The sequence below is a fragment of the Salmo salar genome, chromosome 13 (genome assembly GCF_965601325.2).
Source record: "Salmo salar chromosome 13, fSalSal1, whole genome shotgun sequence".
In the NCBI taxonomy this organism is placed as follows: domain Eukaryota; kingdom Metazoa; phylum Chordata; class Actinopteri; order Salmoniformes; family Salmonidae; genus Salmo; species Salmo salar.
Window position 1 is genome coordinate 14,571,217 of NC_138303.1, and position 26,284 is coordinate 14,597,500.

Sequence of the window (26,284 nt, forward strand, 5' to 3'; positions counted from 1 at the left end):
GTTCATTTCGGCTCTCTCAGCTGTTCCAGAGCCATCCATCAGAGTAAAGCGTCTGGTCGATAAGCAGACAATGGGTTTGCACTCTGACTAGTGTTCATTTATTTTATTGGACTTTAAGCTGTCTTTCTAAAGGTATGGGATGTTCTGGTTTCACCTTTAGGACACAAAGACCCATACAAACCTCATCACTCTGTCCACCATAGAAATGTATAGAGATCGATACATGGAAATAACACATTTTTGCATGGACATTGGCATTGAGGGCTTCCAGACATCTTAAAGTAGTCAACTGGGTATGGATCCCTACGGGGTTGGGAGCGATCAGCCAATAAGCAGAGCATTGTCTTCTTCTTTAAATTGGTTTGCCTTGTTTGTAAATGGCTTCAAGCTATGTGACTGCCATCTAGTGGCCACAATAAATGAATGACACTACATTTGGTTCAGGACTCCAGCACGGCAGGTGACAGTAATTCACCAATATTAGCTTTACACTTTTTTCAAAAATCTAAAGAAGGAGAATATTGACTACTTTGAAACGGACATGGCTGCCCATGCTGTCACAGACGCCATAATGGCAGAGATACAACGTTGCGATCTTTATACATCTCCATGGGACCACCCTGCATGGCTGTGTGACTACAGGGACCACTCTGACTGGCTGTGTGACTACAGGGACCACCCTGCCTGGCTGTGGGACTACAGGGACCACCCTGCCTGGCTGTATGACTACAGGGACCACCCTGCCTGGGTGTGTGACTACAGGGACCACCCTGCCTGGCTGTTTGACTACAGGGACCACCCTGCCTGGCTGTGTGACTACAGGGACCACCCTGTCTGGCTGTGTGACTACAGGGACCCCCCTGCATGGCTGTATGACTACAGGGACCACCCTGCCTGGCTGTGTGACTACAGGGACCACCCTGCCTGGCTGTGTGACTACAGGGACCCCCCTGCCTGGCTGTGTGACTACAGGGACCACCCTGCCTGGCTGTATGACTACAGGGACCACCCTGCCTGGCTGTGTGACTACAAGGACCCCCTTGCATGGCTGTGTGAATACAGGGACCACCCTGCCTGGCTGTGTGACTGCCAGATTTAACTACAGGGAGAACCGCTTTCCACAAATTCTTAGACTCTCCTCCCCTAGTTAGTGACCCACTTTCACAAGTACACCTTCAAAATGTAATGTAATTTGTGAACCAATGAACAGCTATCTTGCTAGCTTAAATAGTAAATGTGAACGTAATTACATAGACTTAACAGTGTGAACTGTAATGAGATGAATGGGTTGAGTGAAGTCCCAGAGGCACCATACAGTGCAGTACCAGCCAGCCAGTCATTACATATGACAATCATTAACAAGTAGAGCTTCTCACATTTCACAGCAGCTGCTGAGGAAATACAGTAGCTGTATTAGCGCTCTGCTGATCCAAGACTAACGTAATTAACAGTTGGTGTGTGTGTGTGTGTGTGTGTGTGTGTGTGTGTGTGTGTATGTGTGTGTGTGTGTACGTGTGTGTACGTGTGTTTTGTGTCTCGAGAATATGGATGAGTCCACACTGTAGCCTATTGTATCTGGTGGTATTTTGGCTGTGTGTGGCATCAGGTGTGTGTTTCTGTCTTTCCCTCTCCATCCCCCTGTCCACCCCCCTTCTCACCATCTTCTCTAATTCCCACTCTCCTTCCCCCTTCTCACCATCTTCTCTAATTCCTTCTGTCCTTCCCCCCTCTCACCATCTTCTCTAATTCCTTCTGTCCTTCCCCCCTCTCACCATCTTCTCTAATTCCTTCTCACTTTAGCTCTTTGCAATAAAAATAAAAAGCACCGTGTCCTTCGGGTCCCCAGAAGCACTCAAGGAGACAAAATACCTCAAATTGGCTACCTGCCGCTCATCTGGCTGCTGCTCAGTTCAGTTGAAAGCAAAGCCAGACAGTCCTCCTCTGTCTGTCTGTCTGTCTGTCTGTCTGTCTGTCTGTCTGTCTGTCTGTCTGTCTGTCTGTCTGTCTGTCTGTCTGTCTGTCTGTCTGTCTGTCTGTCTGTCTGTCTGTCTGTCTGTCTGTCTGTCTGTCTGTCTGTCTGTGATTAGGAGCATAGCATCCATGGAGACAAAGCACCTGCAGATTCACTCAGCTTTCAGAAAGAAAGAACAAGCCGGCTGCCCTCCACAACGATGTCACCTCAAACCATTCATTTTCTTTTGTAGAAATCTCTTTCAATTGTTCTTTCTCCAGTGAGATGAATTAAAAGGAGATGTCTGTGGATGGTAACTTTCCACACTAAATGTGTTTGCTTTGTCTGTCATCTGTAATGCATGTCTGGCTCTACCTGGTCAGGCTGTAGACCAGTTTTATAGGGGTGGATGGATGGGTATAGGGAGAGAGATTGTGGCATTACAATTGATAGAGGGATGGATGCAGCAGGATGCAGCAGGATGCAGTAGAAAGCAGCAGGATGAAGTAGGAAGCAGCAGGATGCGGTAGGAGGCAGCAGGATGCAGTAGAAAGCAGCAGGATGCAGTAGGAGGCAGCAGGATGAGGTAGGAAGCAGCAGGATGAAGTAGGAAGCAGCAGGATGTGGTAGGAGGCAGCATGATGCAGTAGGAAGCAGCAGGATGCAGTAGGAGGCAGCAGGATGAAGTAGGAGGCAGCAGGATGCGGTAGAAAGCAGCAGGATGAAGTAGAAAGCAGCAGGATGAAGTAGGAAGCAGCAGGATGCAGTAGAAAGCAGCAGGATGCAGTAGAAAGCAGCAGGATGCAGTAGGAAGCAGCAGGATGCAGTAGGAAGCAGCAGGATGCAGTAGAAAGCAGCAGGATGCAGTAGGAAGCAGTAGAAAGCAACGGGATGTAATGTGTTTTGTTCTTTCTCCTCGGTGAATCCCTGACGTCTGTCTCGTTCCGCTCCATCTGAGTTATGTTACCTCGTGTTTACTTTAGGCACCAGCCCCCATATTAAACACATGGCTGCCTGCCTGTGGAACGCTGGATCCTGGATCTGGCTAAAGCTGGGGTGCTGATGTGAGATGATTGGTGAAAACAGGAGGAAGGGCGGGGGGTGGGGGATAAATTGATAAATTGATCTCTCATGGTCTTCTTCTATGTTTATACTGTATCTCTGTGTACACTACAGTGATGTCTGTCAGGTGTTTGTGGAGGGGATGACCGAAGGACATAGTACAGTGATTGCTACTTTGTGGGATGACAAACAGCCAGATCGCTCGCTTGCATACACACACACACACACACACACACACACACACACACACACACACACACACACACACACACACACACACACCACACACACACACACACACACACACACACACACACACACACACACACACACAGAGAGAGAACATGTAGCCGTCATTGATTGTACAACATCTGTTTCTATCTGCTCAGCCATGCGTGTGTACATGCACCTGTGCTTTCAAGTGTATTCAGCACGTATGTTTTTATTTGTGTATCCATAAATGAGTGCATGTGTATTAGTGTTGTTGGTCTACTGCTGTAGTCTCTACTGTGTATTAGTGTTGTTGGTCCACCCTACTGCTGTAGTCTCTACTGTGTATTAGTGTTGTTGGTCCACCCTACTGCTGTAGTCTCTACTGTGTATTAGTGTTGTTGGTCCACTCTACTGCTGTAGTCTCCACTGTGTATTAGTGTTGTTGGTCCACCCTACTGCCGTAGTCTCTACTGTGTATTAGTGTTGTTGGTCCACCCTACTGCTGTAGTCTCTACTGTGTATTAGTGTTGTTGGTCCACCCTACTGCCGTAGTCTCTACTGTGTATTAGTGTTGTTAGTCCACCCTACTGCTGTAGTCTCCACTGTGTATTAGTGTTGTTGGTCCACTGCTGCAGTCTCTACTGTGTATTAGTGTTGTTGGTCCACTCTACTGCTGTAGTCTCTACTGTGTATTAGTGTTGTTGGTCCACCCTACTGCTGTAGTCTCTACTGTGTATTAGTGTTGTTGGTCCACCCTACTGCTGTAGTCTCTACTGTGTATTAGTGTTGTTGGTCCACTGCTGTAGTCTCTACTGTGTATTAGTGTTGTTGGTCCACTGCTGCAGTCTCTACTGTGTATTAGTGTTGTTGGTCCACTCTACTGCTGTAGTCTCCACTGTGTATTAGTGTTGTTGGTCCACCCTACTGCTGTAGTCTCCACTGTGTATTAGTGTTGTTGGTCCACCCTACTGCTGTAGTCTCCACTGTGTATTAGTGTTGTTGGTCCACTCTACTCCTGTAGTCTCCACTGTGTATTAGTGTTGTTGGTCCACCCTACTGCTGTAGTCTCCACTGTGTATTAGTGTTGTTGGTCCACCCTACTGCTGTAGTCTCCACTGTGTATTAGTGTTGTTGGTCCACTCTACTGCTGTAGTCTCCACTGTGTATTAGTGTTGTTGGTCCACTCTACTGCTGTTGTCTCCACTGTGTATTGGTGTTGTTGCTCCACTGCTGTAGTCTCTACTGTCTGTCATCAGCCTGTCACTCCAGGTTCACGTTCCTACTCTTGTGTTTAACAAACAAGCCCACACAATCTCTCAGCCAGTCTGTCTCTCCAACCCAGCCTTCCCTAGCCCCCTTCCTGTTTATAACACCTACTGGGTCTCTCTGTGATGCTCTCTCTCTTTCAAACACACACACACACACACACTTCTCTCAAGCTGTTTGTGTTTCATTTCAGTTTCAGGAGAATCCCATTAAGAGTTTATGTAGAAAGAGAATCCATAACAGAGTGGTGAAGACAAGCAGCACAAGGGCCCTTTTAATGTGAAACAAATCATTTGTAAATACTAATTCCTCTGAGGCGGACTGACTCGCACCCCGTTGTTCTATAGAGGTGTCCAAACTGTGTCTCCTTTTCAAACATTCACAATCATTACTGCTGCTAATTGTCATTTTAATTGTTGCTTTATACATCATTCGATTAGTGTGTTTAACCTGCGGTAGTTTTAAGCTAATTTGCTTTGGAAGTATACAATCTTCTGAATGATTAGTTAATCCAAGCATTAGACAGGCTGGGGAATGTCTGATTAATACTGTAATAGGTTTAGCTTTACAAAGATGCCTTACCTACCAGGGCGATCACTGTAGACCTATCCATCATAACCTGACAGGAGCAATAACCTGTCCAGCATCTGTGACAGATTATTACATTTTCATTTTTTATTTAGCTAGGCAAGTCAGTTAAGGACAAACTCTTATTTGCGATGACGGCCAAACCCGGACGACGCTGGGCCAATTGTGCGCCGCCCTATGGGACTCCCAATCACGGCCGGATGTTATACAGCCTGGATTCGAACCAGGGACTGTAGTAACACCTCTTGCACTGAGATGCAGTGCCTTAGACCGCTGCGCCACTCAGGAGCCCAATTATCATCCTATCTGTCTCTCTCCTCCACATTCTGCACATAGTTATTTATTCAACTGAGAAAATTACCCACACGATGGAACATATTACTTTTCATGTAATTTTTTAAAGGTATTCTGTCTTTAGTAAATCCAAACAAAATGATTTATTTAAGCTCCCTTGTTCCTGGGAGCCTCTGATTTCATTTCCTTTCAGCTTTCCTCTGACAATGAGGATTATTTGAGAGGAGAGGGAGCTGATGTTGTGGGAAAAGAGGAGAGAAAGTAGAGAAAGAGAGAGCGAGAAAGACTTCAGTGATGGGAGAGAGGACATTCACTATACCCCATAACTGTGAATCGTACTTAAAAAGCAGAGAGAGAGAGAGGACATTCACTATACCCTATCACTGTGTATCATACTGAACAGCAGAGAGAGAGAGGACATTCACTATACCCTATCACTGTGTATTATACTGAACAGCAGAGAGAGAGAGAGGACATTCACTATACCCTATCACTGTGTATCATACTGAACAGCAGAGAGAGAGAGGACATTCACTATACCCTATCACTGTGTATCATACTGAACAGCAGAGAGAGAGAGAGGACATTCACTATACCCTATCACTGTGTATCATACTGAACAGCAGAGAGAGAGAGGACATTCACTATACCCTATCACTGTGTATCATACTGAACAGCAGAGAGAGAGAGAGGACATTCACTATACCCTATCACTGTGTATTATACTGAACAGCAGAGAGAGAGAGAGGACATTCACTATACCCTATCACTGTGTATCATACTGAACAGCAGAGAGAGAGAGAGGACATTCACTATACCCTATCACTGTGTATCATACTGAACAGCAGAGAGAGAGAGAGGACATTCACTATACCCTATCACTGTGTATTATACTGAACAGCAGAGAGAGAGAGAGGACATTCACTATACCCTATCACTGTGTATCATACTGAACAGCAGAGAGAGAGAGGACATTCACTATACCCTATCACTGTGTATCATACTGAACAGCAGAGAGAGAGAGAGGACATTCACTATACCCTATCACTGTGTATCATACTGAACAGCAGAGAGAGAGAGAGGACATTCACTATACCCTATCACTGTGTATCATACTGAACAGCAGAGAGAGAGAGGACATTCACTATACCCTATCACTGTGTATCATACTGAACAGCAGAGAGAGAGAGGACATTCACTATACCCTATCACTGTGTATCATACTGAACAGCAGAGAGAGAGAGAGGACATTCACTATACCCTATCACTGTGTATCATACTGAACAGCAGAGAGAGAGAGAGGACATTCACTATACCCTATCACTGTGTATCATACTGAACAGCAGAGAGAGAGAGAGGACATTCACTATACCCTATCACTGTGTATCATACTGAACAGCAGAGAGAGAGAGGACATTCACTATACCCTATCACTGTGTATCATACTGAACAGCAGAGAGAGAGAGAGGACATTCACTATACCCTATCACTGTGTATCATACTGAACAGCAGAGAGAGAGAGGACATTCACTATACCCTATCACTGTATCATACTGAACAGCAGAGAGAGAGAGGACATTCACTATACCCTATCACTGTGTATCATACTGAACAGCAGAGAGAGAGAGAGGACATTCACTATACCCTATCACTGTGTATCATACTGAACAGCAGAGAGAGAGAGAGGACATTCACTATACCCTATCACTGTGTATCATACTGAACAGCAGAGAGAGAGAGAGGACATTCACTATACCCTATCACTGTGTATCATACTGAACAGCAGAGAGAGAGAGGACATTCACTATACCCTATCACTGTGTATCATACTGAACAGCAGAGAGAGAGAGAGGACATTCACTATACCCTATCACTGTGTATCATACTGAACAGCAGAGAGAGAGAGAGGACATTCACTATACCCTATCACTGTGTATCATACTGAACAGCAGAGAGAGAGAGAGGACATTCACTATACCCTATCACTGTGTATCATACTGAACAGCAGAGAGAGAGAGAGGACATTCACTATACCCTATCACTGTGTATCATACTGAACAGCAGAGAGAGAGAGAGGACATTCACTATACCCTATCACTGTGTATCATACTGAACAGCAGAGAGAGAGAGAGGACATTCACTATACCCTATCACTGTGTATCATACTGAACAGCAGAGAGAGAGAGGACATTCACTATACCCTATCACTGTGTATCATACTGAACAGCAGAGAGAGAGAGAGGACATTCACTATACCCTATCACTGTGTATCATACTGAACAGCAGAGAGAGAGAGAGGACATTCACTATACCCTATCACTGTGTATCATACTGAACAGCAGAGAGAGAGAGAGGACATTCACTATACCCTATCACTGTGTATCATACTGAACAGCAGAGAGAGAGAGAGGAGAAATAGAAACAGAGGAAAGATTTCCAAGGCATTTCTGACTGTCATATCAGTTCGATTTCATGCCACTAAATCTTCTTTCCCTTGTGGTGACCATTATTATTACAGGTTAATTCACAGACGTCAACTCTCTCTCACATAAGCTTCTCTGTCATTTCCAGGGAGGAACTCCCTGGCGGGCTCAGTGTTAACCATAGTTAATTGTGATATTATTTGATGAATTATTTCCCTCAGACAGTCAGGCGTTGAAATGCCAGTGGAGGCCTAGTGATTGCAATATGCACCCGGTTGACAGGAAGGGGTGAGGAAAGGTCACAGTGAAATTGAATCGAGCGACTGTGAGGCTTCTGCCTTCTAATTGAATGGTTCTAACGGGAGACGGATCATTAAATAAAGAACGTCACCATGGGTTTGTTTATGCAGCCACCTCGTTATCTTACATCCAGCATAACAAAGACTGTACATCTGAGGACCAATCAGAGAGATTAAGAAGGGGGGGGGGGGGGGGGGCGTGGGGAGATAAAGAGAGCAACGTTTAGTTTTACTTTTAACCAACACTATGAGCTACTATAATGTAGATTCTTGTATAACAGATCAAACAGGCTAGAATGAAGGCTGTTCTAGACTAGTCGACATACTGTAGAGGGGGGTGTAAGTAAGATGTTTACGGTGTTGCCCTCTGTAGATGACATGTCATGATATCAAAGCTAGAAGTGTCCCCGAAAACCCCCAACAAAGTCACCTAGTAAATACCTCTGTCCTCACCCCTCACCCCTTTGTATCTCGTTTTCTAAGAGAGCCGTCAGTGTGTTTGTGTCTGTCTGTACACAGCGGAGTGTTTTCTTTGCATGCACGAGTGACGCAAATTTTAATCTTACGTGATCCATTTCATCGACAAGGACTTTTACAAAATATGGATTTAACAGAGAGATATATTCTATATACTGTAGGGGCCATTGTAATGTATATTGACTGTCTGTGTTCCCTGGTGCTAATCCAACCATTCACTTTCTCACAACCTGTTTTCAGACTTTAATTGACACAGTATGTGCTGTCTCACTGAGTGTGACAGTGTGCAAAAGGCAGTGTGTGACAACTGTGGCCTCTGTGTTCACACAATGCCCACACATCAAACGTGTGTGTGTGTGTGTGTTTGTGTGTGGAGGCGGAGAGCGAGGATGTGAGAGGAAGAGATTGGTGTGGTGTGTTCCTCTGATAGGAGATGAGCTGCTGCAGGAGGAGCTGGAGGAACAGCAGCTGGTCGGTTAACTGGAGGAACAGCAGCTGGTCGGTTAACTGGAGGAACAGCAGGTTGTCGGTTAACTGGAGGAACAGCAGGTGGTCGGTTAACTGGAGGAACAGCAGGTGGTCGGTTAACTGGAGGAACAGCAGGTGGTCAGTTAACTGGAGGAACAGCAGGTGGTCAGTTAACTGGAGGAACAGCAGGTGGTCGGTTAACTGGAGGAACAGCAGGTGGTCGGTTAACTGGAAGAACAGCAGGTGGTCAGTTAACTGGAGGAACAGCAGGTGGTCATTTAACTGGAGGAACAGTAGGTGGTCGGTTAACTGGAGGAACAGCAGGTGGTCAGTTAACTGGAGAGAACTAGCAGCGTGGTCGGTTAACTGGAGGAACAGCAGGTGGTCACGGTTAACTGGAGGAACAGCAGGTGGTCAGTTAACTGGAAGAACAGCAGGTGGTTCGATGTTAACTGGAGGAACAGCAGGTGGTCGGTTAACTGGAAGAACAGCAGGTGGTCGGTTAACTGGAGGAACAGCAGGTGGTCATTTAACTGAGGAACAGCAGGTGGTAAGTTAACTGGAGGAACAGCAGGTGGTCGGTTTACTGGAAGAACAGCAGGTGGTCGGTTAACTGGAGGAACAGCAGGTGGTCATTTAACTGGAGGAACAGCAGGTGGTCGGTTAACTGGAGGAACAGCAGGTGGTCAGTTAACTGGAGGAACAGCAGGTGGTCATTTAACTGGAGGAACAGCAGGTGGTAAGTTAACTGGAGGAACAGCAGGTGGTCGGTTAACTGGAAGAACAGCAGGTGGTCGGTTAACTGGAGGAACAGCAGGTGGTCATTTAACTGGAGGAACAGCAGGTGGTCGGTTAACTGGAGGAACAGCAGGTGGTCGGTTAACTGGAGGAACAGCAGGTGGTCGGTTAACTGGAGGATCAGCAGGTGGTCATTTAACTGGAGGATCAGCAGGTGGTCGGTTAACTGGAGGAACAGCAGGTGGTCAGTTAACTGGAAGATCAGCAGGTGGTCGGTTAACTGGAGGAACAGCAGGTGGTCGGTTAACTGGAGGAACAGCAGGTGGTCGGTTAACTGGAGGAACAGCAGGTGGTCGGTTAACTGGAGGAACAGCAGGTGGTCGGTTAACTGGAGGAACAGCAGGTGGTAATTTAACTGGAGGAACAGCAGGTGGTCGGTTAACTGGAGGAACAGCAGGTGGTCGGTTAACTGGAGGATCAGCAGGTGGTCGGTTAACTGGAGGAAGAGCAGCTGGTCGGTTAACTGGAGGAACAGCAGGTGGTCGGTTAACTGGAGGAACAGCAGGTGGTCGGTTAACTGGAGGAACAGCAGGTGGTCGGTTAACTGGAGGAACAGCAGGTGGTCGGTTAACTGGAGGAACAGCAGGTGGTCATTTAACTGGAGGAACAGCAGGTGGTCGGTTAACTGGAGGAACAGCAGGTGGTCGGTTACCTGGAGGATCAGCAGGTGGTCAGTTAACTGGAGGAACAGCAGGTGGCCATTTAACTGGAGGATCAGCAGGTGGACATTTAGCTGGAGGAACAGCAGGTGGTCGGTTAACTGGAGGAACAGCAGGTGGACATTTAGCTGGAGGAACAGCAGGTGGTCGGTTAACTGGAGGAACAGCACGTGGACAGTTAACTGGAGGAACAGCAGGTGGTCGGTTAACTGGAGGAACAGCAAGTGGTCATTTAACTGGAAGAACAGCAGGTTTTAATTTCACTGGAGGAACAGCAGGTGGTCAATCAACTGGATTAACAGCAGGTGGTCATTTAACTGGAGGAACAGCAGGTGGTTGGTTAACTGGAGGAACAGCAGGTGGTCATTTAACTGGAGGAACAGCAGGTGGTAAGTTAACTGGAGGAACAGCAGGTGGTCAGTTAACTGGAGGAACAGCAGGTGGTCATTTAACTGAAGGAACAGCAGGTGGTCGGTTAACTGGAGGAACAGCAGGTGGTCATTTAACTGGAGGAACAGCAGGTGGTCGGTTAGCTGGAGGAACAGCAGGTGGTCGGTTAACTGGAAGAACAGCAGGTGGTCGGTTAACTGGAGGAACAGCAGGTGGTCGGTTAACTGGAGGAACAGCAGGTGGTCGGTTAACTGGAGGAACAGCAGGTGGTCGGTTTACTGGAAGAATAGCAGGTGGTCATTTAACTGGAGGAACAGCAGGTGGTCGGATAACTGGAGGAACAGCAGGTGGTCGGATAACTGGAGGAACAGCAGGTGGTCATTTAACTGGAGGATCAGCAGGTGGACATTTAGCTGGAGGAACAGCAGGTGGTCGGTTAACTGGAGGAACAGCAGGTGGTCATTTAACTGGAGGAACAACAGGTGGTCAATCAACTGGATTAACAGCAGGTGGTCATTTAACTGGAGGAACAGCAGGTGGTCGGTTAACTGGAGGAACAGCAGGTGGTAATTTAACTGGAGGAACAGCAGGTGGTCAATCAACTGGATTAACAGCAGGTGGTCACTTAACTGGAGGAACAGCAGGTGGTTGGTTAACTGGAGGAACAGTAGGTCATCGGTTAACTGGAGGGTCAGCAGGTGGTAATTTAACTGGAGGAACAGCAGGTGGTCGGTTAACTGGAGGAACAGCAGGTGGTCGGTTAACTGGAGGAACAGCAGGTGGTCGGTTAACTGGAGGAACAGCAGGTGGTCTGTTAACTGGAGGAACAGCAGGTGGTCATTTAACTGGAGGAACAGTAGGTGGTTAGTTAACTGGAGGAACAGCAAGTGGTAGGTTAACTGGAGGAACAGCAAGTGGTAGGTTAACTGGAGGAACAGCAAATGGTAGGTTAACTGGAGGAACAGCAAGTGGTAGGTTAACTGGAGGAACAGCAAGTGGTAGGTTAACTGGAGGAACAGCAAATGGTAGGTTAACTGGAGGAACAGCAGGTGGTCGGTTAACTGGAGGAACAGCAGGTGGTCGGTTAACTGGAGGAACAGCAGGTGGTAGGTTAACTGGAGGAGCAGCAAGTGGTCATTTAACTGGAGGAACAGCAGGTGGTCGGTTAACTGGAGGAACAGCAAGCGGTAGGTTAACTGGAGGATCAGCAGGTGGTCATTTAACTGGAGGAACAGCAGGTGGTCGGTTAACTGGAGGAACAGCAGGTGGTCATTTAACTGGAGGAACAGCAGGTGGTTATTTAACTGGAGGAACAGTAGGTGGTCGGTTAACTGGAGGAACAGCAAGCGGTAGGTTAACTGGAGGATCAGCAGGTGGTCATTTAACTGGAGGAACAGCAGGTGGTCGGTTAACTGGAGGAACAGCAAGCGGTAGGTTAACTGGAGGATCAGCAGGTGGTCATTTAACTGGAGGAACAGCAGGTGGTCGGTTAACTGGAGGAACAGCAAGCGGTAGGTTAACTGGAGGATCAGCAGGTGGTCATTTAACTGGAGGAACAGCAGGTGGTCGGTTAACTGGAGGAACAGCAGGTGGTCGGTTAATAAGACTTCTCCTTTTGCACAAACACAACGTGCTCTGTACAGGGCGGATGTTAGTCTTTGTTCATTGAGTTTGTGTTATTATTTGTACACTTATTACATGAACAAAGCTATTGATTGTACTGATTACGTGAAGGCTATCTAATCTGTTAGGCTACCGCTTAACATGTCTGATTACCATATCTGATTTCCTGTTGTTGTTGCATCTTGCCCATCTGTGAATTCACGGATCTGTGTGTTGCGTATTGTCTGCTCTGTGTTGGTCATTGTGATTCTTCTGTTAATCTTTAATTAGTATGTGACGTTGATCATGGGTGGTGATGATGTAGGCCTGTGTTATTACCATCCACCAGTCAGCACCACCTGCACCAGCTCCATGAGCTCCACCCCTTAATTGTCTGCTGGGTTGTGATGCAGTTGCCATGGCGTCTCCCTGAGAGACGGGCTTAGATCAGAGCAGATTTACCTTAATTAGAGGAGACTGTGGTGAAACCTCAGGTAGGCGGGCCGGTAGTAGGTTGGCGCTCCAGGGGTCCAGAGTTGAGCCTGAGACCCCTCCACTCCCTCCCCTCTCCGTACTACTGAGACCCCCTCCCTCCCCTCTCCATACTACTGAGACCCCCTCCCTCCCCTCTCCATACTACTGAGACCCCCTCCCTCTCCTCCCTCCCCTCTCCATACTACTGAGACCCCCTCCACTCCCTCCCCTCTCCATACTACTGAGACCCCCTCCCTCCACTCTCCGTACTACTGAGACCCCCTCCCTCTCCTCCCTCCCCTCTCCATACTACTGAGACCCCCTCCCTCTCCTCCCTCCCCTCTCCGTACTACTGAGACCCCCTCCCTCCCCTCTCCGTACTACTGAGACCCCCTCCCTCCCCTCTCCGTACTACTGAGACCCCCTCCCTCTCCTCCCTCCCCTCTCCATACTACTGAGACCCCCTCCCTCTCCTCCCTCCCCTCTCCGTACTACTGAGACCCCCTCCCTCCCCTCTCCGTACTACTGAGACCCCCTCACTCTCCTCCCTCCCCTCTCCGTACTACTGAGACCCCCTCACTCTCCTCCCTCCCCTCTCCATACTACTGAGACCCCCTCCCTCTCCTCCCTCCCCTCTCCATACTACTGAGACCCCCTCCCTCTCCTCCCTCCCCTCTCCATACTACTGAGACCCCCTCCCTCCCTCCCCTCTCCATACTACTGAGACCCCCTCCCTCCCTCCCCTCTCCATACTACTGAGACCCCCTCCCTCCCCTCTCCGTACTACTGAGACCCCCTCCCTCCCCTCCCTCCCCTCTCCATACTACTGAGACCCCCTCCCTCCCCTCTCCCTACAGCTGAGACCCCCTCCCTCCGTCCCCTCCCCTTTCCCGACCGCTCCCCCTTACAACCACAGCCAAACATCTATGAGTTATTTTTATGCACAGAGAAAAAAAACAACGGGTGATTGATTACAGATTTATTGTGTTAATAATAGCCAATGGGTACGTTTAGCTGTTTTAATGTTGTTAGACTGAGCTTGTGAAATCATATTAGGTTATTAGTTTTATGTTAATGAATCATTTACTGAGTAAAAAGAAAAGAGTCTCACTGCCTGTGGAACTCCAAGCTCTCCAGAATTGTCACTGGAAAAACCTAGCCATCGGTGGCAGTATATTGTGTAGGATTATAATGAGTGAGAATGAGGAATTCACATTAGTGTCATTAAACAAGTGAGAAAATCAGTGTGGAATATATACTGCTGTGATACAGTGGTTCCCGCAGGGCTTTCCGAATGGCTGTTTGATATTTGCTCATAAAAAGGTTGTCATTTTATTTCACAGAGGGATAGGACTATCAAAGCCCATTTTAAAGAGGTTCTGATGGTAAAAGCTCAACATGTTTATGCAGTATTCATTGAAACATTGACTGTCATTTTCTTTGTTGCATTTTGAATTGGTTTACCCACACATTTTCATTTACTCACTCACTCACTTGCACACGCGCAGGCACACACATACACACACACACAGGTCTGTGTGTGTTTGTGCTTGGTGGGCCAGGTCTGTGTGTGTGGGGGGCTCTGTTCTGAGAGGCGGGGGGCTGTTATGACCTGTGGCTTTAAGATGGAACAGGCTGCAGTGCTCCCTGAGAGGAGGCCCTTCAGACCACGGCAGAGAGGAGATGAGAGGAGCAGAGAGGGGTGAGAGGAGGCCCTTCAGACCACGGCAGAGAGGAGATGAGAGGGGGGAGAAGAGCAGAGAGGAGCAGATAGGAGCAGAGAGGTGGCAGAGAGGGGTGAGAGGAGCAGAGAGGGGCAGAGAGGAGTAGAGAGGGGCAGAGAGGAGGTGAGAGGAGCAGAGAGGAGATGAGAGGAGATGAGAGGAGGTGAGAGGAGCAGAGAGGGGTGAGAGGAGCAGAGAGGGGCAGAGAGGAGTAGAGAGGGGCAGAGAAGAGCAGAGAGGAGATGAGATGAGAGGCACAGAGAGGAGATGAGAGGAGCAGAGAGGAGCAGAGAGGAGGTGAGAGGAGTGAGAGGAGCAGAGAGGAGTGAGAGGAGCAGAGAGGAGTGAGAGGAGATGAGAGAAGCAGAGATGAACAGATAGGAGGTGAGAGGAGCAGAGAGGGGCAGAGAGAAACAGTGTGGAGATGAGAGGATATGAGAGGAAGAGAGAGGAGGTGAGAGGAGCAGAGAGGGGGTGAGAGAAACAGAGAGGGGTGAGAGGAGCTGAGATGAGGTAAGAGGGGTAAGAGGAGCAGAGAGGGGTGAGAGGAGCAGAGAGACAGAGAGGGGTGAGAGGAGGTGAGAGGGGTGAGAGGAGATGAGAAGTGCAGAGTGGAGGTGAGAGGGGTTGAGGGAAACAGAGAGAAACAGAGAGGGGTGAGAGGAGAAGAGAGGGGGTGAGAGTGGACACGGACAGAAGGAGATAAGGGTGAAAGGGGTATCCAGACAAGTGTGAGAGAGCTGGAATAGTAGGCAGCAGTAAAGTGTCTATGAGCTGTCTTTTTTCAAGGTGATCGCTGATCCAGTGATTTTGGTAATCTAGTACTTTAGTCAATGTCAAATCAGTGATGGGCTTAGTAAGCAAGCAAGGAGGGATGTGTTAGGAAACACTTCCTCAGCACTCTCTCTTTGCCATCTCTCTGTCTGGTCTTACTCAGCTACCTCATCTACCTCATCTACCAACTACCTCATCCCCATGCTGTTATTTATTTGTTCTGCTCCTTTGCACACCAGTATCTCTACTTGTACATTCATCTTCTGCACATCTATCACTCCAGTGTTTAATTGCTATATTGTAATTATTTCACCACTACGGCCTATTTATTGCCTTAACTCCCTTATCTTACCTCATTTGCACACACTGTACATATACTTTTTTTCTATTGTGTTATTGACTGTATATTTGTTTATTCCATGTGTAACTCTGTGTTGTTGTTTGTGTCGAACTGCTTTGCTTTATCTTGGCCAGGTCACAGTTGTAAATGAGAACTTGTTCTCAACAAGCCTACCTGGTTAAATAAAGGTGCAATAAAAAATAAACAAATGTAAAAATACTCCCCTTCAACACGTCTCTCTCTCTTCTAGCTTGCTTTGCCACTCTATTTTCTCTCTGTCTCATCCTCCTTCAGTCACCCCTCTCTGTCTGCTCTCCCTCGTTTGTCTTTGGTGTGTGTGTGTGTGTGTGTGTGTGTGTGTGTGTGTGTGTGTGTGTGTGTGTGTGTGTGTGTTGGCTCTGAGTCATGTTCTGAGCAGTAAGTAGGAACAGGCCCTCTGTCAGCAGCTGTGCAGCAGGCTACAGGGACACGGGGGAAGGGGGGTGATACTTGTACAGCTGCTACATGATAGGGGGGAAAGACTAGGAGCTGTTTTTACATTCAGAGCTTCAGTTCTCTGTCTGAAAGTGTTACAGTTAGTACTCTGAGTGCTTTAATCGTCCTCTCCTCTTTCCCCTTGACCTTTCCAACCACTCCCTCACTCTATCTGCTCTGCCTTCCAGCAATCCACCCAGGCACGCATATATTCATAAATATACCCACCCATCCATCAATCCACCCAGGCACGCATATATTCATAAATATACCCACCCATCCATCAATCCACCCAGACATGCATATATTCATAAATATACCCATCCATCCATCAATCCACCCAGGCACGCATATATTCATAAATATACCCACCCATCCATCAATACTCCCAACCATCCATATATTTAAGCAATAAGGCCCGAGGGGGTGTGGTATATGACCAATATACCACGGTTAAGGGCTGTTCTTAAGCACGATGCAACGCGGAGTGCCTGGACACAGCCCTTAGCGGTGGTATATTGGTCAGACACCACAAACCACGAGGCGCCTTATTGCTGTTATAAACTGGTTACCAAAGTAATTAGAGCAGTAAAAATACATGTTTTGTCATACCTGTGGCATATGGTCTGATATGCCTCGGCTTTCAACCAATCAGCATTCAGAGCTTGAACCATCCAGTTTATAATCATGAATATACCCACCCTTCCATCCATCTATCTATTTCCAGACACTCTGCAGTGAGTGTCAACGTGTGTCTCTCTCCTCGGTATCTGACAGGAAGTGCAGTGGCATTAAGGCCGACATGTGGTTGTCTCTCTCCTCGGTATCTGACAGGAAGTGCAGTGGCATTAAGGCCGACATGTGGTTGTCTCTTTCCTCGGTATCTGACAGGAAGTGCAGTGGCATTAAGGACGACATGTGGTTGTCTCTTTCCTCGGTATCTGACAGGAAGTGCAGTGGCATTAAGGCTGACATGTGGTTGTTCCATTTTATTCTATCAACACTTTGGATAGTGGAATTGGGAGCTGATGAAATTACGCCCACTCTTTTGTTCAATCTGGGACATTTCTGACTCTCTCTTTCACTCCCCCCCCCCCCCCCCCCTCTCTCTCTCTCTCTCTCTCCTCTCCGCTCTCTCTCTCTCTCCCTCTCCCTCCCTTCTCCCCTCTCTCTTCTCTGTCAGATGGGAAGGTGTATGCGCTGGGCGGGATGGCAGCTGACACTACGCCCCAGGCACTAGTGAGGGTCTACGAGCCGAAGAAGGACCAATGGCAGGCCTTGACCTCCATGCCCACGCCTCGCTACGGAGCCACCTCCTTCCTGAGAGGCAACAAGATTTACGTGCTGGGTAGGTCACGCCCCCATCCCCCCACACCCCCATCCCTGTCCCTACTGTCCAATGTCCCCACTGTGTGCCACTCTGGTCACACACTCCACATGTACACTCTATCGTACCGCACACACATTCAAATATGGTTGCACATACAGCACATGTACACGAACACACACGGACACACACGTACACACACACACACTCTCTAGCTAAGAGGTCTGGGGAGGGTCCATCTCCATCTCATGGTCTACACAACAGTCTGGGGAGGGTCTATCTCCATCTCATGGTCTACACAACAGTCTGGGGAGGGTCCATCTCCATCTCATGGTCTACACAACAGTCTGGGGAGGGTCCATCTCCATCTCATGGTCTACACAACAGTCTGGGGAGGGTCCATCTCCATCTCATGGTCTACACAACAGTCTGGGGAGGGTCCATCTCCATCTCATGGTCTACACAACAGTCTGGGGAGGGTCCATCTCCCTCTCATGGTCTACACAACAGTCTGGGGAGGGCCCATCTCCCTCTCATGGTCTACACAACAGTCTGGGGAGGGTCCATCTCCATCTCATGGTCTACACAACAGTCTGGGGAGGGCCCATCTCCATCTCATGGTCTTCACAACAGTCTGGGGAGGGCCATCTCCCTCTCATGGTCTACACAACAGTCTGGGGAGGGTCCATCTCCATCTCATGGTCTACACAACAGTCTGGGGAGGGTCCATCTCCCTCTCATGGTCTACACAACAGTCTGGGGAGGGTCCATCTCTCTCTCATGGTCTACACAACAGTCTGGGAGGGAGGGAGGGAGGGAGGGAGGGGGGGAGAGAGAGAGAGAGAGAGAGAGAGAGAGAGAGAGAGAGAGAGAGAGAGAGGTATGGACGGAGGAAAACATGTCCTTCACTTCTGTAGATCTGTTCTCTGAGTGCCCGAGCAAACATGATCAATCTGATTATTAATACATCACAAGAACAGATGAAATTCATAGGCATTCATTCACATTCATTCACTGGTACCTGCACTGCAGCTGTGGTCTACAGCCTTCACTGAATAGGAGCGGAGACATATACCTAAATATATGACTGTGTAGGAGAACAACATATTTCAAAAGTTGTGCTCTTATGAATATTCATGAGTGAAGTCCATCGCCAGCAGGACAGTATAACCTCATAGTTCTCTCCACGGCTGGTACATGTATCTGGTGTTCCTGTATTACTGGCTGCCTGTCTGGCTACCTGCTGGTCTCCAGTCACATAGATAAATGGCTTGCTAGCTAGCAGGCTTATGCTGCAGAATCACATTACAGGGATCAATTGAGGGATGAGGGTAATTATTTTATTTGTGTTGTTTGTTACGCAACTGGAGGTACAATAGTCTATCAGTGTCAAACTAAATGCTACTGGTCAAAAAAATCTACATCTGTCTGGAGAAATGTTCTGTACGCGAAGCACCAAACCTGAACTTCTTCCCATCAATATCAATTTCTCCCTTCTGGAAGTGTGGGAGAAGAATCCTCTGTTCAAAATGTGTACAGAAGTAAACAGAAGTACAATTTAGAAACTCTATGATTTAATGTAAAACAAACACTTTACTGTACAGGCAGGATAATGTTGCTGCTCAAGCTTTAGTATGCCAGATACTTCACGTGAATAGAACTGTCATAAAATGTAAATGGTTTTTAGAATGATATTGCAAATGGGACTGTAACAGCCTGTCAGCCTGTTAGTTCCTCACACAGCCAAGGGCATAAGCCAAGGGAATTAGGGGTGCTGAGCACCCTGAAAAATCTGAATTAAAAATATATATTAATAAGAAATATATATTTTTTTTTAACAAAATGTTTTTCACAGAAGTAGTGCACTGGGCCTTTACTAGCATTAGCAGACTGATATAGACTCCTGTAGCGCAGGCAACTACAACAAAATTCAGCATCTCTGCTTTGGCAAGAAAATGTAGTTGTATAATTAAGAACAGAATCTTGCAGGAATCAATAGTTGGAATTGTAAGAGTTGTTGTCCTGTTCCTTTCTCTGTGATGTCATTCTAACGGAATTGAGAAAGAACAAAACCCTGTCCTCAAACATTTACATCAAAAAGTGCAACGTTATGGGCAAACTTTTTTTGTGCAGTATTAATTTACCATCCTTACAAACCACTTCATGTAAATGTACATTACTGTATTGTACATAGGCTGGTCATCTAGGTTTATACCTGTAGACTCTCTATCACCATGAAGAAACAACGATGTACTATACAGTAAGTATTGAGATATGAGTACATTGAGACATGAAGTGGTTTGTGATGATGTGACTCAGTTGGTAGAGCATGGTGGCTGCAAAGCTGTGCTTGTGTGTTCCTTTCCCACGGGGGGGGGGGGGGGGGACCAGTATGAAAATGCATTCAGTCACTACTGTAAAATACTCTGGATAAGAGTGTCTACTAAAAGGAATTAAAAGACAGACCATTTCAGTTTTCACATAGAAATAAGTTGCATTTGCGGAGTCAATCACCACCTTCCGGAGACACCTGAAACCCCACCTCTTTAAGGAATACCTGGGATAGGATAAAGTAATCCTTCTAACCCCCCCTTAAAAGATTTAGATGCACTATTGTAAAGTGGTTGTTCCACTGGATATTATAAGGTGAATGCACCAATTTGTAAGTCGCTCTGGATAAGAGCGTCTGCTAAATGACTTAAATGTAAATGTAAATGTAATATATATTTTTTAAAACGTGTATCAAGGAGGTATTTTTATATTCCACAAGTATTATCAGATTAAGTGTTTTGTTACGATAACTATCAGACACAAGTTATAAATGCTGGTAAATAATCAAATATATTTAAATGAAATGTTTTCATAAAAATTGCCCACTGGGCCTTTACTAGTCCAGTATTAGCTGACCGATATAGACATCCTCAGTGTAGGATTGTTTTTTTCCTGCGTTTAACCCAATGAGTAGTGCTGAGCGACACGTTTTAAATTTGTATTTATTTAACTAGGCAAGTCAGTTATTAACAAATTCTTATTTACAATGATGGCCTAGGAACAGCGTGTTAACTGTCTTGTTCAGGGGCAAAACAACAGATTTTTACCTTGTCAGCCCGGGGATTCGATCGAGCAACCTTTCGGTTACTGGCCCAACGCTCTAACCACTAGGCTACCTGCCACCCCGTGATTAACCAACATTTTTGTAATTTTTTAGTATTTAAACAACTAATTGACTGACATCGGTTCAATTATTTGAATTCCATTTCGTTAGTTTTTTTCTGTGAGCTCAATGCGCCAATTGCACAGTTTCTCTAGACATCAATCCGATCCAGCCTGAACTGTGCGATGTAGTTTAGCACGTAAAACCTGGTAATTAACTTTAATGACCACAATCCATTGTGCATCTACTTGTCCGGTCTGTGTTTCTTTTACTCCTGTTATGGAAGAGACAAGAATTCTTGATGCTGAGGGGATATAGAGAGCAGCTGTTGCTTCGCGACGTATCTCTACCTGAAAATACATCATCACAGTGATTGATAGTTGGTATTTAGCAGTCATAAAAGAATGCCTTATTTATTACTTTGAAGAAATACAAAATAGTGATTTTGTCAGACAGCATAGGCAGCAGCTCTATAGAGATGAAAGGATGACTAGGAATAAAATAATAAAGTCATCAAATAAAACAAAGGTAATATAATCACTCAGCACTACTGACGAGGCTACGTCGGCAAGTGGATAAACCATCTCTACCCTCCATTCTATTGGTGAATGTGTAATCACTGGACAAGCTCTTTTCAAGACCATCCTATCGACGTGATCTGAAGAACTGTAATATCCTGTGTCTCTGAGTCGTGAGTGATCAAGGACACGGAAAATATAAATCTAGCTGCTATTTTTATATCAAAAAATGTTTACCCCCTTTTTCTCACCAATTTCGTGATATCCAATGGCGATCCAATTACGTGTCGGATGAAACGCCGTTCAACTGACTACCGAAGTCAGCCTGCAGGCGCACGGCCCGCCACAAGGAGTCGCTAGAGTGCGAAGAGCCAAGTAAAGCCCCCCCCCCAGGACCAAACCCTCCCCTAACCCGGAGCACGCTGGGCCAATTGTGCGCCACCCTATGGGACTCACGGTCATGGCCAGTTATGACACAGCCTGGGATCAAACCTGGGTCTGTAATGATGCCTCAAGTGCTGTGATGCAGTGCCTTAGGACCTCCCGAGTGGTGCTGTGGTCTATCTAGCTGCTACTGATAAGAGGAGGATTTGTTCAGTCAACCACCTGCATGAAGACAGAAATTGGTTTATTGAACAGCACATGAATAGAACACAGAAATGAGTTATAAGAAAATCACAAACATTACATTTTCCATTACATTATCATGGATTACAAAGGAAAACTCAGCCACGAACTGGCCAGTGAAGCGAGCCTACCAGATGAGCAAAATGCCTTCTATGCTGTTCCAGCATCAGCTGTTCCGAACGACTGTGTGATCACGCTCTCCGTAGAGCTAAAGGTAAGACCTTTAAACAGGTTAACATTCACAAGGCCGCAGGGCCAGACAGATTACAAGGATGGATACTCAGAGCATGCGCTGACCAGCTGGCAAGTGTCTTCACTGACATTTTCAACCTCTCTCTGACCCAGTCTGTAATACCTACATGTTTCAAGCAGACCACCATAATCCCTGTGCCCAAGAACACCAAGGAAATCTGTCTGAATGACTATGGCCCCATAGCACTCTCATCTGTAGCCATGAAATGCTTTGAAAGGCTGGTCATGACTCACATCAACACCAACATCCCAGACACCCTGGACCCACTCCAATTCGCATGTCCCCCCCAGCAGATCCACAGTAACGCAAATATATTGTATTCCACACTGCCCTTTCTCTCTTGGACAAAAGGAACACCCACATGAGAATTCTGTTCACAGACTACAGCTCAGCGTTCAACACCGTAGAGACCTCCGAGCTCATCACTAAGCTAAGGACCTTGAGAATGAACACCTCCCTCTGCAACTGGATCCTGGACTTCCTGACGGGCCGCCCCCAGGTGCTAAGGGTAGGCAACAACACATCCGCCACGCTGACCCTCAACACAGGGGCCCCTCAGGAGTGCATGCTTAGTCCCTTACTGTACCTTACTGTACTTACTGTACCTTACTGTACTTACTGTACCTTAGTCCCTTACTGTACTCCCAACACAGTCATGAAGAGGGTACGACAACACCTCTCAGATCCTCAAAAAGTTCTACAACTGCACCATTGAAAGCATCTTGACTGGCTGCGTCACCGCTTGGTATGGCAACTGTTTGGCATTCTACCGTAAGGCGCTATAGAAGGCAGTACATCACTGGGGCCGAGTTGCCCGCCATACAGGACCTCTATACCAGGCAATGTCAAAGACAAAAATTATCTAAGACTCCAGCCATTCAAGTCATTGACTGTTCTCTCTGCTACCGCACGACAAGCAAATCCCAAGCGCCAAGTCTGGGACCAAAAGGCTCCTTAACAGCTTCTACCCCCAAGCCATAAGACTGCTGAACAGTTAATCAAATGGCCACCTGGAATATTTATATAGACACCCTTTTTATTTGCACTGACTGTCTTGCATTGGCTCTGTGCACACTCACTGGACTCTACCCACAACCTCTACACTGACACTCCAACACACACACACACACACACACACACACACACACACACACACACACACACACACACACACACACACACACACACACACACACACACACACACACACGCTCACACAAATAAAAACTCACAGATGCTTACAGAACTCACAGACCTCTTCAACTGTACTTTGAGGAGCCTGCCGCTGTACGACTTGAAGTAACTGTAGTATCAAATCAAATCAAAATCAAATCAAATGTATTTATATAGCCCTTCTTACATCAGCTGATATCTCAAAGTGCTGTACAGAAACCCAGCCTAAAACCCCAAACAGCAAGCAATGCAGGTGTAGAAGCACGGTGGCTAGGAAAAACTCCCTAGAAAGGCCAAAACCTAGGAAGAAACCTAGAAAGGAACCAGGCTATGAGGGGTGGCCAGTCCTCTTCTGGCTGTGCCAGGTGGAGATTATAACAGCACATGGACAAGATGTTCAAATGTTAATAGATGACCAGCATGGTCAAATAACAATAATCATAGTAGTTGTCGAGGGTGCAACAAGTCAGTAACACAAGAGTAAGTGTCAGTTGGCTTTTTCATAGCCGATCTTTGAGAGTATCTCTACCGCTCCTGCTGTCTCTAGAGAGTTGAAAACAGCAGGTCTGGGACAGGTAGCACGTCCGGTGAATAGGTCAGGGTTCCAGCAGGTCTGGGACAACAGGTCTGGGACAGGTAACACGTCCGGTGAACAGGTCAGGGTTCCATAGCTGCAGGCAGAACACTTGGAACTGGAGCAGCAGCACGGCCAGGTGAACTGGGGACAGCAAGGAGTCATCAAGCCAGGTAGTCCTGAGGCATGGTCCTAGGGCTCAGGTCCTCCGAGAGAGAGAAAGAAAGAAAGCGAAAGAGAATTAGAGAGAGCATATTTAAATTCACACAGGACACCGGAAAAGACAATACTCCAGATGTGACAGACTGACCCTAGCCCCCCGACACATAAACTACTGCAGCATAAATACTGGAGGCTGAGACAGGAGGGGTCAGGAGACACTGTGGCCCCATCCGATGAAACCCCCGGACAGGGCCAAACAGGTAGGATATAACCCCACCCACTTTGCCAAAGCACAGCCTCCACACCACTGGAGGGATATCTCCAACCACCAACATACCATCCCGGGACAAGGCCGAGTATAGCCCACAAATATCTCCGCCACGGCACAGCCCAAGGGGGGGGGGGCGCCAACCCAGACAGGAAGATCACGTCAGTGACTCAACCCACTCAAGTGACGCACCCCTCCCAGGGACGGCATGGAAGAACACCAGTAAGCCAGTGACTCAGCGCCCGTAATAGGGGTAGAGGCAGAGAATCCCAGTGGAAAGAGGGGAAACCGGCCGGGCAGAGACAGCAAGGGCGGTTCGTTGCTCCAGCCTTTCCGTTCACCTTCACACCCCTGGGCCAGACTACACTTAATCATAGGACCTACTGAAGAGATGTGTCTTCAGTAAAGACTTAAAGGTTGAGACTGAGTCTGCGTCTCTCACATGGGTAGGCAGACTATTCCATAAAAATGGAGCTCTATAGGAGAAAGCCCTGCCTCCAGCTGTTTGCTTAGAAATTCTAGGAACAATTAGGAGGCCCGCGTCTTGTGACCGTAGCGTACGTGTAGGTATGTACGGCAGGACCAAATCGGAAAGATAGGTAGGAGCAAGCCCATATAATGCTTTGTAGGTTAGCAGTAAAACCTTGAAATCAGCCCTTGCCTTAACAGGAAGCCAGTGTAGGGAGGCTAGCACTGGAGTAATATGATCAAATGTTTTGGTTCTAGTCAGGATTCTAGCAGCCATATTTAGCACTAACTGAAGTTTATTTAGTGCTTTATCCGGGTAGCCGGAAAGTAGAGCATTGCAGTAGTCCAACCTAGAAGTAACAAAGGCATGGATTAATTTTTCTGCGTGATTTTTGGACAGAAAGTTTCTGATTTTTGCAATGTTATGTAGATGTAAAAAAGCTGTCCTTGAAACAGTCTTGATATGTTCTTCAAAAGAGAGATCAGGGTCCAGAGTAACGCCGAGGTCCTTCACAGTTTTATTTGAGACGACTGTACAACCATCCAGATTAATTGTCAGATTCAATAGAAGATCTCTTTGTTTCTTGGGACCTAGAACAAGCATCTCTGTTTTGTCCGAGTTTAAGAGTAGAAAGTTTGCAACCATCCACTTCCTTATGTCTGAGACACAGGCTTCTAGCGAGGGCAATTTTGGGGCTTCACCATGTTTCATTGAAATGTACAGCTGTGTGTCATCCGCATAGCAGTGAAATTTAACATTATGTTTTCGAATGATATCCCCAAGAGTTAAAATATATAGTGAAAACAATAGTGGTCCTAAAACAGAACCTTGAGGAACACCGAAATTTACAGTTGATTTGTCAGAGGACAAACCATTCACAGAGACAAACTGATATCTTTCCGACAGATAAGACCTAAACCAGGCCAGAACTTGTCCATGTAGACCAATTTGGGTTTCCAATCTTTCCAAAAGAATGTGGTGATCGATGGTATCAAAAGCAGCACTAAGATCTAGGAGCATGAGGACAGACGCAGAACCTCGGTCTGACGTCATTAAAAGGTAATTTACCACCTTCACAAGTGCAGTCTCAGTGCTATGATGGGGTCTAAAAACAGACTGAAGCGTTTCGTGTACATTGTTTGTCTTCAGGAAGGCAGTGAGTTGCTGCGCAACAGCTTTTTCTAAAATTTTTGAGAGGCCGATAGTTTTTTATAATTTCTGGGTCAAGATTTGGCTTTTTCAAGAGAGGCTTTATTACTGCCACTTTTAGTGAGTTTGGTACACATCCGGTGGATAGAGAGCCGTTTATTATGTTCAACATAGGAGGGCCAAGCACAGAAAGCAGCTCTTTCAGTAGTTTAGTTGGAATAGGGTCCAGTATGCAGCTTGAAGGTTTAGAGGCCATGATTATTTTCATCATTGTGTCAAGAGATATAGTACTAAAACACTTTAGTGTCTCCCTTGATCCTAGGTCCTGGCAGGG

The 26,284-nt window shown here is 46.8% G+C and overlaps 1 protein-coding gene across 1 annotated transcript in view; it reads left to right on the plus strand.

The window, feature by feature from the left end:
* The window catches only part of klhdc8b (kelch domain containing 8B), a 174,176-nt gene that overhangs the window by 74,895 nt on the left and 72,997 nt on the right, over positions 1-26,284 (plus strand). Inside the window, exon 3 of the mRNA XM_014134525.3 lies at positions 17,460-17,624. Within this exon, the coding sequence (XP_013990000.2) occupies positions 17,460-17,624 (165 nt within the window). The remainder of the gene's footprint in view (positions 1-17,459; positions 17,625-26,284) is intronic.